Source organism: Podarcis bocagei, assembly GCF_964188305.1.
Source record: "Podarcis bocagei genome assembly, chromosome: 13".
Taxonomy (NCBI): domain Eukaryota; kingdom Metazoa; phylum Chordata; class Lepidosauria; order Squamata; family Lacertidae; genus Podarcis; species Podarcis bocagei.
Window position 1 is genome coordinate 39,405,630 of NC_138138.1, and position 16,042 is coordinate 39,421,671.

The 16,042-nt window shown below is 46.8% G+C and overlaps 1 protein-coding gene across 5 annotated transcripts; it reads right to left on the minus strand.

The window, feature by feature from the left end:
- Positions 1-1,410: 1,410 nt before the first annotated feature.
- LOC308572590 (sulfotransferase 2B1-like) lies at positions 1,411-12,211 on the minus strand. Of its 5 annotated transcripts, XM_081168781.1 has the most exons (9): positions 12,132-12,209; positions 9,496-9,599; positions 7,706-7,796; positions 6,064-6,211; positions 5,400-5,608; positions 3,813-3,939; positions 2,637-2,731; positions 2,315-2,495; positions 1,411-2,166 (listed from the first exon to the last, which is right to left on the minus strand). In XM_081168781.1, the coding sequence occupies exons 4-9, from the start codon at positions 6,206-6,208 to the stop codon at positions 2,027-2,029; spliced, it is 897 nt and encodes a 298-aa protein (XP_081024907.1). In that variant the 5' UTR covers positions 6,209-6,211; positions 7,706-7,796; positions 9,496-9,599; positions 12,132-12,209; the 3' UTR covers positions 1,411-2,026. The 5 variants fall into 5 exon arrangements, with proteins under 5 accessions (XP_081024907.1, XP_081024908.1, XP_081024906.1 ...); XM_081168782.1 differs by lacking the exon at positions 7,706-7,796 and having other exon boundaries at positions 5,400-5,669; positions 6,064-6,218; positions 12,132-12,211; XM_081168780.1 differs by lacking the exon at positions 7,706-7,796.
- Positions 12,212-16,042: the final 3,831 nt, after the last annotated feature.

The window sequence follows — 16,042 nt, forward strand, 5'->3', positions numbered from 1 at the left end:
CTGGGGAAGGCACAAGCCACCCCACTCACATTGCAGCAATGGCAGCACACGGGCTCAGACTCTTAGCTAGCAAAGCAGCTTGAGTGCCTGCTCCGAGCTGCTGCCCGAGAAGCAATAGGACTAAAAAGAATAAGCAGAGCTTTCTGCGAGTTGAAGGAGTGCGGAAAGAGGATGGCGCTTTGCTTACTGACTAACACAGCTAACAACCCGGTCTCAAGAAGAAGGCCCCAATGAGTGTAAAAGGACTTCCTCCCAGGTCAGGCCTGCCAGAAAGGAGAGAGATACTCACCTGGAAATTTGAAGCAGCAGCAATTAAAGATATACGAGGCAAAGAGTGTTGAGGTTTGGTGGCAGCGGCAGAGGAGGAGAATGGGATGACCTAAAAACCATGATAGGGCAAACACAGCACAGCGGCATGTACAGCGGTACCTTGGGTTACATACGCTTCAGGTTATATACGCTTCAGGTTACAGACTCCGCTAACCCAGAAATAGTGCTTCAGGTTAAGAACTTTGCTTCAGGATGAGAACAGAAATCGTGCTCCGGCGGTGTGGCAGCAGCAGGAGGCCCCATTAGCTAAAGTGGTGCTTCAGGTTAAGAATAGTTTCAGGTTAAGTACGGACCTCCGGAACGAATTAAGTACTTAACCCGAGGTACCACTGTACTTGATTTAGGAAGCCTTTTTGCATTGCTGTTGGTTAGTGGAAAAGTAGTTTCTTGCTTCAGGTCAGCAGATGTGTCACCTGGGCAGTAGAACAGTGTTTCCCAAACTTTTTTGGGCAACGGCACACCTGTTTACTGAAAAAAAATCTCGCGGCACACCACCATTAAAGCCCCGCCCCGTGACGTCAGCGCGCAGCGTCACACCGGGAGGGACGCACGAAAGTGAAAGTTTTTTCCCTCCCCCCTCAGTCCCTCGCTCGGAATTCAGCTCGTTTGGGGCATCGCTCCGGCTGCTCCCTCTCCCGCCGCGCAGGAGCGATGCCTCTCTCTGGCTCTCCCTCCGCGCAGGCTGAGGGAGGGAGGGAGGTGCGCGTGTGACCCGTCTCTGCTGGGAGACCAAACCCAGCGAGGCAGAGTCGCGCGGAGGTGCCCAGGCAGCGCTGCCGGCTGCGAGGAGGAGCGCCAGGCAGCAGCAGGAGGCACGGCCTCTCCTCGCCGCCGCCGCCCCGCCTCTCGCCGCCCGACTCGCCCGCCTCCCTCCAGGCATCTCGCGGCACACCAGCCGATGTCTCACGGCACACTCGTGTGCCGCGGAACACCGGTTGGGAAACACTGCAGTAGAAACATGCGCTTCCTGTCAAAAAATGTAGGAGAGAGCAACCCATGGTACAAGGAGAGCTTTGAGGCAGTGCAGATGAGCTCATAGTGCCACATTGTCCTTGTCTAAAACAACTACACCATCTAGTGGACAGTCGGGACACCTATTGCTGCTTTATTAGTTTGGGGAGGCAAAATTTTATAACCGGTCACGACTGCAAATAAAGCAAAAGACACCTGCAAGAGGAAAGGCAGACAAAACTGGCAAAAACAAATGTTCTTTTGTAGTAAAGAGAGGCACAGGATTATTGTGACACAGCAGCAAAAGAACACAAGAGAACTCCTTGCCTGGGGAACAAAATCTAGCATGTGAAGGGGAAAAGGAAAGGTCTGACCCTTTGTCCCTGAAAGGCTAGCTTTCTAAATGCAGGAAGCATTTTATTTTGTGGGGGATGACTCAGACACACAACGTCACCACCACCACTGCAATCCAAGAAAACAATCCAAGAAAACTTTAATTCTTCCAGTTGTACAAGCTAGCCCTCTGCTTTCTATCAGAGTGAAGAGCTCCTACTGTTCATTGCTCAAAGCATAAACCTGCACTGGAATCCTCAGTAGTGCTGATAGTTGGGACTCCTATATTATGTGAGAAGTGAATGGTAGCTGTTGTGTTAAAAAGAGTAAGCTGGTTCTCATACCAAAGGCTGGTGTATAAGGATGTTAGAACAGGGGAAATTCTGCGCCTAACGTTTCCCTCTCTGAAACCTTAAGGTTCCTGGTGGATTTCAGTTTGGATTTCATCCCAAGGAAATCTGATCCCTGCGTCTTTCATCTTCTCCTGGTAGAGATGATGGAATGCAGCACTCTGCTCTGAAGTGAAATGATTTTTCCAATCTCCAGAAATCCCTGCCAAAAAAAAAAAAAAAAAGGTTTGTAGGGGAATATGAGAGAGCTGGAGGGATCTTTTACTCTAGATGTACCACCTCCTCAAATATTGACTTGCAAGTAGTCCTGCCAAAGGATTTCCCCTCCCCGGCTTTCAGGGGTTTTTTACCTTTCCTGAGGAAGGGGCTAATCTTTTGGTTCATAATATCCTCAGGGACGAGGCTATAGTTCACCATCTTGTTTCCCTTCATGGCTTCAAAAGAGGCATTCTCCACCACGGAGTCAACAGCAGGCACATCTAAGTCCTTGCCCAGGAACTGGCAGATGCGGAGAACGCTGCCCCGTAAGTCCTGAGAAGGGGAGATAGCAAGGGTTGGAAGGAGCTAGACTGCCAGGGCCTCAAAGTAGCCTACAATGGCTTATGGGTCTGACCTGAGAGAGGACCAGGGGTTGAAGTCCAAAGAAACCTTTTTTTTTTCTTAACAACTCACCTTCAGCAATTCATCATAGGTCAGAAGGAGAAAGTTTGCCTGGTCTTTGTAGGCCAGCCAGCTCTTGACATGATCAAACCAGGAGCCAAAGAGAACTAAAGAGAAACAGGGAGGGGATTTGTTTTGTGGTTTTAAAGAGCAGCAGCAGCAGCAGCATGAAAAAAATGAAGGTTAAATTTAAAAAGATGCAACCCTACACACAGTCACTTGGAAGCAAGCACTATCAATTTCGGTGAGACTTATGAGGAAACTTTCATAGGATTGTTCGTTTGCTGTCTACAATATTGTCTACCAGGAGCCACAGTTTCAAACGAAGATTCAGGCATATATGGAAATAAGGGAATGAGAGAGATTGAAAGCTGCTAATTCATCCTTCTCCATCTGGTTGTTTTGAACTACAACACCCATCATCCCTGAGCGTTGGCCATGCTGGCTGAGGCTAATGGGAGTTGTAGTCCAAAACATCTGGAAGACTCCAGGTTGGGGGAAGGTGATTTAAGTGAATCTATTTTTAACCAACAGCAGATTGTTAAGAACCTGCATGGCTCAGTTGCAGAGGGGAGTTATGTGCCTTTTGGGGGGAGGGATCTGCGGGTGTATGGTCACACCACACCCACTTGTGGCCACACCCACCATTGCCACCCTTCGTTTAATTGGTTCCAGGTTAAGCGGGTTTGACAGGTTGGAACTGACAACAGACCAATCAGACGTACGGATTGCATCTTTCACTTCCTTTGTAGGTGAGCAATGCAAATTACTAGGAAATCAAGACTATTGGCAGGATTGCCATGTGAGATTGAACAGAGCCAAAGGCCACAGCATAGGGACAATGTGTGGGTCCAGCCTGCCCTCAGCCAGCCCCCTTCCACCTGCCTCCTTATTAACAACCAGTCCAGGAGGTGACACTGGCTAACAACCTCTTCCTTAGTCTCAGTGCTGCCTTTGTTGATTTCAACGGAGAGGAGGGTGGGGACAAAACCAGAATGAACTTGATCTAGCTATTGTTGGCTCTGGCTCTGCCTGCTTTTGCTGCTAGCGCCACCTGCTGTCAGCCTCCCAGCCTTTCGACCAAGCAGCCCCAGCGGGGACCCAGACTACACCGCTTGTGACCCCTGACACCTCCTACCAAATGTCAGGTCCTACTGCTATTCTCAGAAAACCTACACGCTCATGTACCTTCCCCTGAAACAAACTTCCTGATGAATTCCCCAAAATCCTCCTCGTGCTCCAGAAATGAAGCCATCTTGGTGTAATAAAAGAGCGAGACACAGACGTCCTTGGGGTCGCGGACGGTGTAAATGGCCTGGAAAAGAAAGTTTTGTCAGGTGTTGGACTAACTGTGCCAATGGTTCTTTCTCATGCCACAAGGCAGGCTCTCTCCTAGGGAGGCCAGAAGGGTCACCAGCAGCGAAGAAAATACCTCCCTTCCCAGGGGGTCACAAAGAAACTACCTCTATGGCGCTCTTCTGTCGATTAGAGCAACTCAATAGTCTCTGTGATGATGATGATGATTAGATTTATATTCTGCCCTTCATCAAAAAATCTCTGTTCCACCCCATGCACTGATTGGTTCCCTAGAATTGACAATGGTACCATGCCCCTTCCAATAATAATAATAATAATAATAATAATAATAATAATAATAATAATAATACGGTCATACCTCTTATTACGTTTGCTTCATGATATGATTTTTCAGGTTGCACCCTGCAGTGACCCAGAAGTACCGGAAAGTGTTACTTCTGGGTTTTGCCACTCGCGCATGTGCAGGAGTGCAAAATGATGTCACAAGAATGCGCAGAAGCGGCGAATGCAACCTGCGCGTGCGCAGATGCACAGACGTGGGTTGCGTTCCTTTCAGGTTGCAAATGGGGCTCTGGAACGGATCCCGTTCGCAACCAGAGGTACCACTGTAATCCATTCTTTACCCTAATGTTCCAGGGCAGGTTACAACAATGAAAACACCATATTAAAAATGAACAACTTACAATAATGGAAATAAGGTGAGTACTAAAGCATACATCTCAGGTGTCAAAGGGCAGGGTAAAGCACAACTTAGGAAGTCTCCCAGGCCGCCACCCTCTGAGCTGCTTATTTTAAAAAATATATTTTTATTAAAGATTTAGTTTACAAAAATTACGTGCATTGTCTCGTTTTTCAAGTTGTGTTTTCTACAGATCAGTTTCATTTGTTGTGAGACATTAGTGTTACATACAGTGTTGGGTTAGGAAGAAAAGAGGGGGAAAGAAGGGGAGGGAGGAATGATAACAGCCTTATTAGAAAAACTAACCAATAAACTGAAACTGACGTGGGGACAAGTAGAAGAAGACACCTTCAACCCGGTATGGCTCCTCTTTTGTCACATACACAGCGCAACAAGACAACGACAAGAATCCGCCAACAGCATACGTATCAATCTGGCTAAGCTGATCCAAACACACACACACACACACACACACACACACACACACACACACACACACACACCACTCACACACAAAAACAAATCTCACTACAGCCACCCAAAGACAACCAACCACACCCTTAGGCCACCCCAACCCCTCTCACCACCAAGTAAATACAACAAGCGAATAGTAAGAGAACCCACACATGTGACGCTGACACAAAACCCCACATACACACTAAGTGGAAGAATAGAAGCATTGCCACCCAACCCGACCCTCTTGAGTTTCTGAGGAAACTGGGGTGACCAACAGAGCCCCCTCCTCTGTACCTTAGCACCCAGGAAGGTCCTAGACTCACCTTAGCCTGTGAGGTGAAGAATGATTCTGGAAAGATTGCTGCGGGTAAGTGAGAGGTTATGAGGCGGGGGCACGTTTGGTTCTCCAGGTATTTCACCGCTGTGACCTGTTCAATCCAAGGCACCCGTTCCCAGCAGGGTAATGACCGTGAGCGAGTAGGGTCCCCATTGCTGTGGATCAGGGTGAGGATTTCCTTCATCCAAGTTGTTCCTGGGAAAGGACGAGAGATGAGCACCCTCTTGGCCTCCCCCAAGGGAGTCACAGAGGGCATCTGCAGACGGGATTTTGAAATAAAAAAGGAGCTATCCAGGTTAGTTAGCATCACCTCTCCTGTCCCTGTAATAGCTTGAGATGCAGCACAGTTCAACAGGTCTGCTTTTTGAAAAGCTGCACCTGTTGAATTTCTGCCTGTCTCGCAGCTGTTCAGAGTAAGAAACAGCCTTAACAAAGGGGGAGGGGTGTTTTCCTGTGGAAGAGCATCAGCTGGGATCTGAGTATCTTCTCGATTCAAATAGAAAGAGTGGGGTAGACAAAAATGAGTGGATAGAGTTTGTCAGTCCAGAAACTCTGGGGAGGTGAGAGGCCAGGGGTGTTGTTGTGTTGTGTTGTGTTGTGTTGTGTTGTGTTGTGTTGTGTTGTGTTGTGTTTGCTTTCAAATGGCTCACCAGATTTTGGATATGTGATGTTGAAGACGTCGCTGTCTTGCACCTGGAAGCTCTGATGGGCATACTGAACGCTGTCTTCACTGTGCACCAGAGCGGGAAGGGTTATTCCACCGTACTCTATGGAGTGTGCAACCCGCCTGGCCATGGTCTTGGGACTGCGGGGAAGAAGTTGAAAAGAAGAAGACACAAACGTGCACTTATTTAATTGTTGCATTTATTTAATTGTCGCATTTATTTATTTCATGACTGCATGCTTTAATCTGATTTCAGTTCCTCGCTCATTTTAATATTTCCCCTACTGTTTTTTACTGTTGATCTGACTGTTATGTCCTTTTTGCAAACCGCTTTGAGGTTTTGTTTTCTTCTGGTCTTCCTGTGCTCAGGGAAACAGTGAGTGGAAAACACAAAGCAATTCATCCGGGCAGAGTCAAACGCTGGTTCTATGCCCCCACATTTACCCCTCTGGATAGCTCAGTTGGTGGAGCATGAGGCTCTTAATCGCAAGGTCATGGGTTGGGCAGAAGATCCCTGCATTGCAGGGGTTGGACTAGATGACCCTTGCGGTCCCTTCCAACTCTACTACTCTATGATTCTATATCCTGACTTCTTCTCCAAGCTGGTGGCTTACATGGTCCACCCCCTCTCCATTTTCTCCTCACAACAATCCTTTGAGGTAGGTCAAGAAGCTGCAAGGCAGCGACTCTTCCAAGTGAGCTTCATGGCCAAGTGAAGATTCGAACCCTGGTCTCCCAGGTCCTAGTTTCACACTCTTAATCATTACACCATACTGCCTTTCTGTATGAATCTGGCCTAAAGGTCAGAGCCTGTAAGTCCCTACTAGCCCTTTATTGTTTATTGAGTTGTTTTAGTTGGGAAAATTGTGATTCATAAAGTCAACAAAGTGGGTATTGTGACCCACAACTCGGGTACAGCAGAGGATACTGATGGTGGGTGAGGGTCAGATTATTCCAGGGAGCAGGAGAGGGGACTGTCAGTATCCCCTGCCAGCATCCCCTGGCTCAGGGAGGGTCCGCTACCTCCCCATCTTCAAAGAAACCACAGAAATGAGACGAGGGCCCTTTAACCAGCCAGGGAGGTGGAAGCTACCATTGCCCAGGTCTGGTCAGCCTATAGGGGGCTTCAGTTGCCTCCAGCTATCTGCAGGGGCAACATCTCTGTTGGTTCATTTTACAGTGGTACCTTGGTTCTCAAACTTAACCCGTTCCGGAAGTCCATTCCAAAACCAAAACGTTCTAAAACCAAGGCACACTGTCCCATAGAAAGTAATGCAAAATGGATTAATCCGTTCCAGACTTTTAAAAACAACCCCTAAAACAGCAATTTAGCATGAATTTTACTATCTAACAAGCCCATTGATCCATAAAATGAAAGCAATAAACAATGCACTGCAGTCACACATCAATCAATCAATCAATCAATCAATCAATCAATCAGTAGCTGAACTGGGTTCCACACAGTCACAAAAAAGAGCCACAAAAACAGAAACGCAAAATAAATAGCAAAAACAGACAGACCTCAGCGGAACACTCAAAACAAAAGTGTGGCACTCAAATCAGAAGTGTAACACTCAAAACGGAGCACATTCAGCTTCCGAAAAATGTTCACAAACTGGAACACTTACTTCCGAGTTTGCAGTGTTTGGGTTCCAAGTTGTTTGAGTACCAAGGCGTTTGAGAACCAAGGTACCACTGTATAGGGAGCTGGCCAAGGTCCTGCAGGCAAAAGACACCTTGTGAGCCTCAAATGCCCACAGAACTGGACAGTGCTGGTTAGGAACACATGGAGCAGCCTTGCACCAAACCAGACCATGGTCTGTCTACACTGGCTGGCAGTGGCTCTCCAGGGTTTCAGGCAGGAGTCCTTAAACCCACCACATGGAGATGCTGGGGAGAACCTGGGACTTCCTGCATGAAAAGCGGATGCTCTAACACCTTGCAGCTTCATCGGCTGGGGTTCCCACTTGTTTACTGGCAGGGGGAGGGCTCCTGGCTGGCGCAGAGTTGCCACACTTGCTGAGGAGGAGGAAAGCAGGGGCCAAAAGGAGCACGCAGGCCTCGGGGTCCGCTGACCTGTGCCAGAGGCCTAACAATCCTGCAAAAGTCGAAGCTCTAACCCAGGCATAGGCAAACTCGGCCCTCCATCTGTTTTGGGACTACAATTCCCATCATCCTTGACCACTGGTCCTGTTAGCTAGGGATGATGGGAGTTGTAGTCCCAAAACAGCTGGAGGGCCATGTTTGCCTATGCCTGGTTTAAGGTATCAAAAACAAATGTTCATAAATACACAGGGTGGGTGCAAATGCACAGGTACATAGACTATATTCTGAAATGGTGCAGGTAAGAAATCCTGAAGCAATTTTGACTCTCCTAAATGACCCCAAATATTTCCCTGTGGTAGAAGGAAGTGTTGGATATTCTCTCTGTGTGAGAGAATCATTTGTTCCAGAAACAGAGAAGAACAGAGAAGAAGTTTCAAGAAGCAGCAGAAGGCTGAGATTATTTTGTCTATGCAAGGACACTTTCTGTGGGAACAGTTCTTTGGACATGCGCAGTGTGCCAAGCAAATGTTCTCCCACGTTTCCCCATCACTTTCCTTACTGCAAAATTACTGGGTTGGGAGAGGGTTGTTGCCCAAGGGCTCCAAAGCAACTCTGGTGGTGAATTGCAAGCTGAATTTGCCAGGATGCCACTGAATCCTGCCGGAAAACAGCATTAGTCTGACAGTGCCCCCACTGAACTAACTGAGCTAAAAGCTGAACTTTTTAACTTGGACTGAGGCTTGGGCTTAACATTCCCATTTATATGTTGCGTTTAATAACCTAAACTGAGCTTGACCCAAAAGCTAAGTCCATTTTAAACTGACTCAGGAGCAGGGAGTGGGAGCAGCAAGGAAGATCAACTCTGAGCTTTCAACAGTTGGGATCACATACCCTCCAACATTTCTCCAATGAAAATAGGGACGTCCTATTCCATAATGGTGCTGGTGATGATTATGATATAGTATTTATACCCTGCCTATCTGACTGGGTTTCCCCAGCCACTCTGGGTGGTTTCCAACATATATAAAAAACAAAACAAAACATTAAACATTTTAAAAATTCCTGCAGAGCTACCTTCAGATGTCTCCTAAATGTTGTATAGTTACTTATCTCCTTGGCTCAGGGATTGCATAACCATATCTCCAACATTTGTCTGATAAAAATAGGGATGTCCTAAGGAAAAGCTTAGGACATTCCAGGATCAAATCAGAAACTGGGATGGCTTTGTAAATCCGGGAGCGTCCCTGGAAAATAGGGACACTTGGAGGGTCTGGGATGATGGTCAAAGGAGGGGAAGGGGACACAGCTGTTTGCGAAGGCTTCTCTATTTGATCAACCCTTTGCAGTTTCAATAGGAGGAGAAAACACTCACCTGTTGTTTCTCCTTTCACAGGCCCAGATCCCCAGCAGCAGAACCTGCTTTACTGGCTCCTGGTAGCATGATCTCTGCAGAGGGGCAGAAATCCAGGCCACTCACTGAAAGACACACAAAAGGAGACTTTGTTCTTTGTGAAGGCTAGAGGGAGGCAGCAGAGCAAAACCAAGGCCACATATTTTGATAGGCAGCTCTCCTTTGCCTCATAGAAATAAAAGATTAACACAGACATATGTGACCATATGTCTTCACCACAGCCAGCTCCTATCCTCACACTGCTTCCTTCTTAATCATTGAAAAATAATTGTGTGTGTGTGTGTGTGTGTGTGTGTGTGTGTGTGTTCTCAGTTGTTCTTCTTGGCCGTGAAAGGCAATGCATGTACAATGCATCTGTCTTGTAAAGAAGGCTTGGTAGTTCTAGGGTTTTTTTCATGGTAAGATAAGGCTAAAATAAATTAAGACAACTAAAGGACAGAATACAGTGAAAGATGGAAAGGATTTGCTGAGATAATTAATAATTAGAATACAAAAAAGGGAGGTGTGAGGAGGTCGATGAAACAAGTTAATGAAGATAAGGATATGGGAATATTGCATTTGTTTTTAAATTTATTCTTTTGCTCTTGTTTTTTATTTTAGTGTATTGTATGTTTTATACTTTTTATTCTCCTTTTATTGATTTGTATTGTTTAATCTTTTTTTTCTTGTTCTTCCTTTTTCTTTTTTCTTTATGTAACTTTAAATTCCCAATAAATATCATTTAAAAAAAAAAAGTAAAGAAGGCTTGGTGCCCCGACCCCCACCTGCAGCTTAGCCCCCAAACCTCCTATAGTGCTCTCCCCTTCCAAAGAACTAAGAAGTTCTGAATTTCCACTCCTTATCTGGAAAACGTTACTGGTGAAACCAGGAATCCTGACTTCACCTAAGTCCGGGTGAGTGAGAATCCTTTTTACTGCCTTAGGGCTCGTTCCCATCTGGGTCATGTTTTAATTTGTTTATCATTCGTTCATTCATTCCCCATGCCACACATAATTTTATACACTTCTATCATGTTGCCTCTTACTGGTCTTTTATCTAAACTAAAAAACAACAATTCTACTTTTATCTGAAATCCACTTCCCTACAAATTCTCCTCATTGGATTTAAGTTCTGCTCTTCAGAGAAACAAAAAGCAAGTCTGCTCTATCTTCTGCATGACAACCCTTAGTTGAAGACGGTGATCGTGTTTCCCCTGAACCATAGTTTACAGTTCAAATGGCACACTGCACTATGGTTACAGTAAAGCGGAAGGGGGAAGCTTCTGATCTCCACACCGGAGGAACAGGGGAATGTGACAAAGTGGGGCAAGGAGGCTGGGCTCATGTCCCTAATGCTAAACCATGGAGAGCGTTCACGCATTCAGCAGAGAGCCCTCAGGTGCTAAGTAACCAAACAAAGACTAAATCAAGGGTAACCCCCCCCCCCGAATGTGAAGGCAGTGAGAGATTTTACTTTCTTGGGCTCCATGATCACTGCAGCTGGTGACAGCAGTCACGAAATTAAAAGACACCTGCTTCTTGGGAGAAAAGCGATGACAAACCTAGACAGCATATTAAAAAGCAGAGACATCACCTTGCCAACAAAGGTCCGTATAGTTAAAACTATGCTTTTCCCAGTAGTGATGTATGGAAGTGAGAGCTGGACCATGAAGAAGGCTGATCGCCGAAGAATTGATGCTTTTGAATTGTGGTGCTGGAGGAGACTCTTGAGAGTCCCATGGACTGCAAGAAGATCAAACCTATCCATTCTTAAGGAAATTAGCCCTGAGTGCTCACTGGAAGGACAGATCCTGAAGCTGAGGCTCCAATACTTTGGCCACCTCATGAGAAGAGAAGACTCCCTGGAAAAGACCCTGATGTTGGGAAAGATGGAGGGTGCAAGGAGAAGGGAACAACAGAGGACGAGATTCTCGAAGCTACTAACATGAGTTTGACCAAACTGCAGGAGGCAGTGGAAGACAGGTGTACCTGGCGTGCTCTGGTCCATGGGGTCACGAAGAGTCGGACACGACTAAACAACAACAAAGTTCACATCTAGTTCACATCTCTGCTCCTCTGAGGCTACTTCCTATATCCATTCCCCTAAAAGAAAACTTATTCCCTGCAGCCATTCCCCGTTCCTCTTTACTGGACTCCCTTACCTTTAATAGCTGCAGAATATGGAGCAATTCAACAGGTGCTACTGCTGCTGCTACTGCTCTCCCCACCCCACTTTTTTGTGGCGATGCATTTGAATAAACTGGCTGCATTTTTGCTTGTTGTGCAGCAGCTAAAACTACAGGCACTCTGCCAGGAATAAACAGTTGGCAACCCTTGTCCACTTTTCATTTAACGGGCTATTAGAGCACTCAACCTGCCTGGCTTTCAGAAAACCCAGGAGTTCTCCCAGCTTTCATCTTTACTGTAAACTGACCCCCTCTCTCTGAGGGTCTCCCCCCCCCCCGCGCCCCATTTTGGCCCACTGCACATAATGATTTCCTCCAGAAAGAGCCACCTAGGCAGTGTTTTCTCTCCTCTCTCTGTAACAAACTCCAGCTCCCTTCCCAGAGCATCTCAAACTCCGTGAGTTCTCTCTGCCCTCCCCTTCCCATAACCTACTAAATTTCACTTCATCCCCAGTGGACCCAGGAGTCCTGATTTTGCGATAACCAATCCAAGGAGGGCAGCGCTGGGCGGGACTTCCCTTTGAATAAACTTGCAAGCGTTGCCTCCTTTGCCAGGGGAGCCTTCGCCGTTAAGGTGGCACCGCGGAGATGCCCCTCGGATCTCGTCATTTCCCAGCCAGAGGAGGTGCCCAGCTTGGCCGGAGTTCTGCACATTTGGCCGGTTGCCAGAATGAGAGGATGCGAAGCCAGGGAATGAGTGGAGGGAAGTCTCCTTCCGAGCCATCCAAAGTCACACCTCACCCTGAAGGTGTCCAGGGGGCTCCTTTTCAGGAAATTTATGCAGGGCGTAAATCTAATCCAGGAGGATAGTTGGTGGGCCAGGCTTTACCCCTGGGTGCACTCCAGCTGTTTTCGGACTACAACTCCCATCATCCCCTACCAGGAGGTGCTGGCAGGGGATCGTGGGAGTTGTAGTCCTAAACAGCTGGAAGGCACACAGTGGGCAAAGGCTGCCCTAAAAGAATCATTAGAAGCCTGCAGCAAAAACAAACATAAACTGTTCTGGTCTAAAGCAGTACAGTGGTACCTCGGGTTACAGACGCTTCAGATTACAGACTTCGCTAACCCAGAAATAGTACCTCGGGTTAAGAACTTTGCTTCAGGATGAGAACAGAAATCGCGCGACGGCAGTGCGGTGGCAGCAGGAGGCCCTATTAGCTAAAGTGGTGCTTCAGGTTAAGAACAGTTTCAGGTTAAGAACAGACCTCCAGAACGAATTAAGTTCTTAACCCGAGGTACCACTGTATGTGAAATTCAGACCCCAACACTTTTGAGACTTGCCACTTTTCAGAGTTGAGGGATAGCTCAGTCAGAGCAGCAGACTCTTAATCTCAGTGTTGTGGGTTTGAGCCCTGTGTTGGGTGAAAGATTCCTGTATTGCAGGAGGTTAGTCTAGATACGGCCCTCACGGTCCCTTCCAGCTCTGCAAATCTGTGAATCAGAGGTGACGTTCTTCCTGGCATGGAACTATGTGGTGGGAAAAGCTTTGCCCTTCTTAACTGGTGTCCTTCCTTTCCTCCAACCACTGGTCACTGCCTGGCCTACTACTCCCTCCCCTTTCTTCAGCCCACCTGCGGTTTTTCTGGCCTTCTGCACAGCCCTGGGCTTTCCTTTATCTTCTCAGAGATTGGCTGTGCATGTCCTGTAGCTGAACCGCAGCCTTCCCTTCAGGCATGGCCAAACTTGGCCCTCCAGCTGTTTTGGGACTACAATTCCCACTGTCCTTGACCACTGATCCTGTTAGCTAGGGATGAGGGGAGTCGTAGTCCCAAAACAGCTGTAGGGCCAAGTTTGGCCATGCCTGCCTGAGCTGCTGCTGAGTCACAGGACTTCAGCCAGTTGGTGTCAGACTCTTCATTGCCTGGGGCAGTTAAAGGACAGCTTATGAACCTCCTTGATAGTTGCAAATAGTTGCTAGGATCCTGGCAGAGTTCAGATCCTCCCTTCTTCCAGGCCCAGAACTGGAGGCTTGAATGATCCCTGATCAGGAAACTCCATTGGGTCTAATTTAAGCTTCCACGTACAGAGAGGGGGGCAAACATGGGCAAATCAAATGCCCTGTCTCTGGAAAGTTAAAGGTAAAGGGACCCCTGACCATTAGGTCCAGTCATGACCGACTCTGGGGTTGCGGCGCTCATCTCGTTTTAATGGCCAAGGGAGCCGGTGTACAGCTTCCGGGTCATGTGGCCAGCATGACTAAGCCGCTTCTGGCAAACCAGAGTAGTGCACGGAAACGCCGTTTACCTTCCCACTGGAGTGGTACCTATTTATCTACTTGCACTTTGACGTGCTTTTGAACTGCTAGGCTGGCAGGAGCTGGGACCGAGCAACGGGAGCTCACCCCATCGCGGGGATTCGAACCGCTGACCTTCTGATCAGCAAGTCCTAGGCTCTGTGGTTTAACCCACAGCGCCACCCGTGTCCTTTGTCCCTGGAAAGTTGCTTGTACCTGATTTGTCCACTGCAAGCTCGGTTGGCTGGAGTGTGGTGCTGATAAAGCCAAGGCTGCAGGTTCGATCCCCAAATGGGACAAGTGCATATTCCTGCATTTCAGGGGGTTGGACTAGATGATCCTCAGGGACCCTTCCTACTCTATGATTCTATGATTCCAAGCTGCCATCTTCCTATCAAACAGGCATCTATTTTGTCTCTCCCCCAATCTTTTTTTTTATTAATGATTCACAGATGGTTCTTCCTTCTCTTATTGAATATTTTTATTGGGTTTGGGTTTTTTTAAAATGTCAATACAAACATTTACAGATTAAAAGTACCCTGGGAACATAGTAAACAAGACATGATTGGGGTTTTTTTGCAACATGGTATAGTTTTATTTCATTTACAAATGAAATGGTTGGGCAGTTCCACAGTCTGGATTCTATGAAAATATACTCAGCCAGGCATGGGTGTAGCCAGAATTTTTGTTGGGGGGGGGACTTCAAATTTATATTATTTTTTACTGATTTAAGGGAGGCAACTGCCCCCCTGCCCCCCTTGCCTACGCCCATGCAGTCAGGTGTATGAGTTTTTTAAAATATTTATATAATTTTTTTAAAAAGCATACAGCTGGCTGAATATATCTTCACATTTATTATGACAAACTGAGAAGAGAGGGCACAGGAAGCAATACTTTTATCTTTATTTTTATTTCACTGTCAAGCCTGCACAAGCATATATATATTTAAGTTTGACAGTTTAATTGTTTACACAAGGAAGTCTTGTAATAATATTCTTTTCCTCTCTGCAATGATGCTGCATGTTATTTATGTTTCTTCTTCCCCCCTCTTTATATCTTATCCATCTTCTTTATAATTTGAGATCTTAATAAAAATAATTTGGAAAGAATACAAACACATACAGTAAACAGTGGCGTGTTAACAAGAGTCCTTGAGGTACGTAAGGCGGACATATCAGCCTCCTACAATAAGGAGATTTACATCAAAATGTGTTGTGTCATTTGTGTCCTCACAGTATTTAAGAGCACATTTTACTAGGGAAAATTAAAAGGGTGGAACCTGCATATATCAGCTTCATAAAACAATCTCCATAAAACAATCTGAGTCAACGGCAGACGTATCAGAATGCCATCCCTCCTTACGACAGAAAAGGCCACCATATACCGGCAATTTCGATTTTGCCTTTTTTTAGCAGTTCGCCTTGGTACTTACGTGATACTATTATGCCGAACTTCTTACGTGATACTATCATGCCGATACTATTATGCCGAACTTCGTGGAGAATCCTGATGTTTTCCAACGGCTAGCCTGATTCAATTGATGGTTCAATCCTAGACATCTCCAGACCAGGCTGATGGTGTTATGGGAATATAATACAGTGGTACCTCAGGTTACATACGCTTCAGGTTACATACGCTTCTAGTTACAGACTCCGCTAACCCAGAAATAGTGCTTCAGGTTAAGAACTTTGCTTCAGGATAAGTACAGAAATCGGGCTTCGGCGGCGCGGCGGCAACAGGAGGCCCCATTAGCTAACGTGGTGCTTCAGGTTAAGACCAGTTTCAGGTTAAGAACGGACATCCGGAATGAATTAAGTACTTAACCTGAGGTACCACTGTATCTTGATTAGCAGCCAATTTCCTGGCAGACCATTTTGAGAAGAGCAGGGGAAACAGGCAGCTGGCTGTTCACCCTCTGCCAGCAAATGTGGGTCTGCCAGCAACTTCTGTTGCTGCGGTTGCCCCTTTCCCTACAGATGCCCCTTTCTACAATATCCTTTTGGATTGTTCTAGGTCCATCTCTGGGTCCCCCATGGAGCCCATCATCTCTGGGCCAGCTGGGGCTGGTGGGAGTTGCTCTCCAAAATACCTGGAGGGCACCAGGTTAGGGA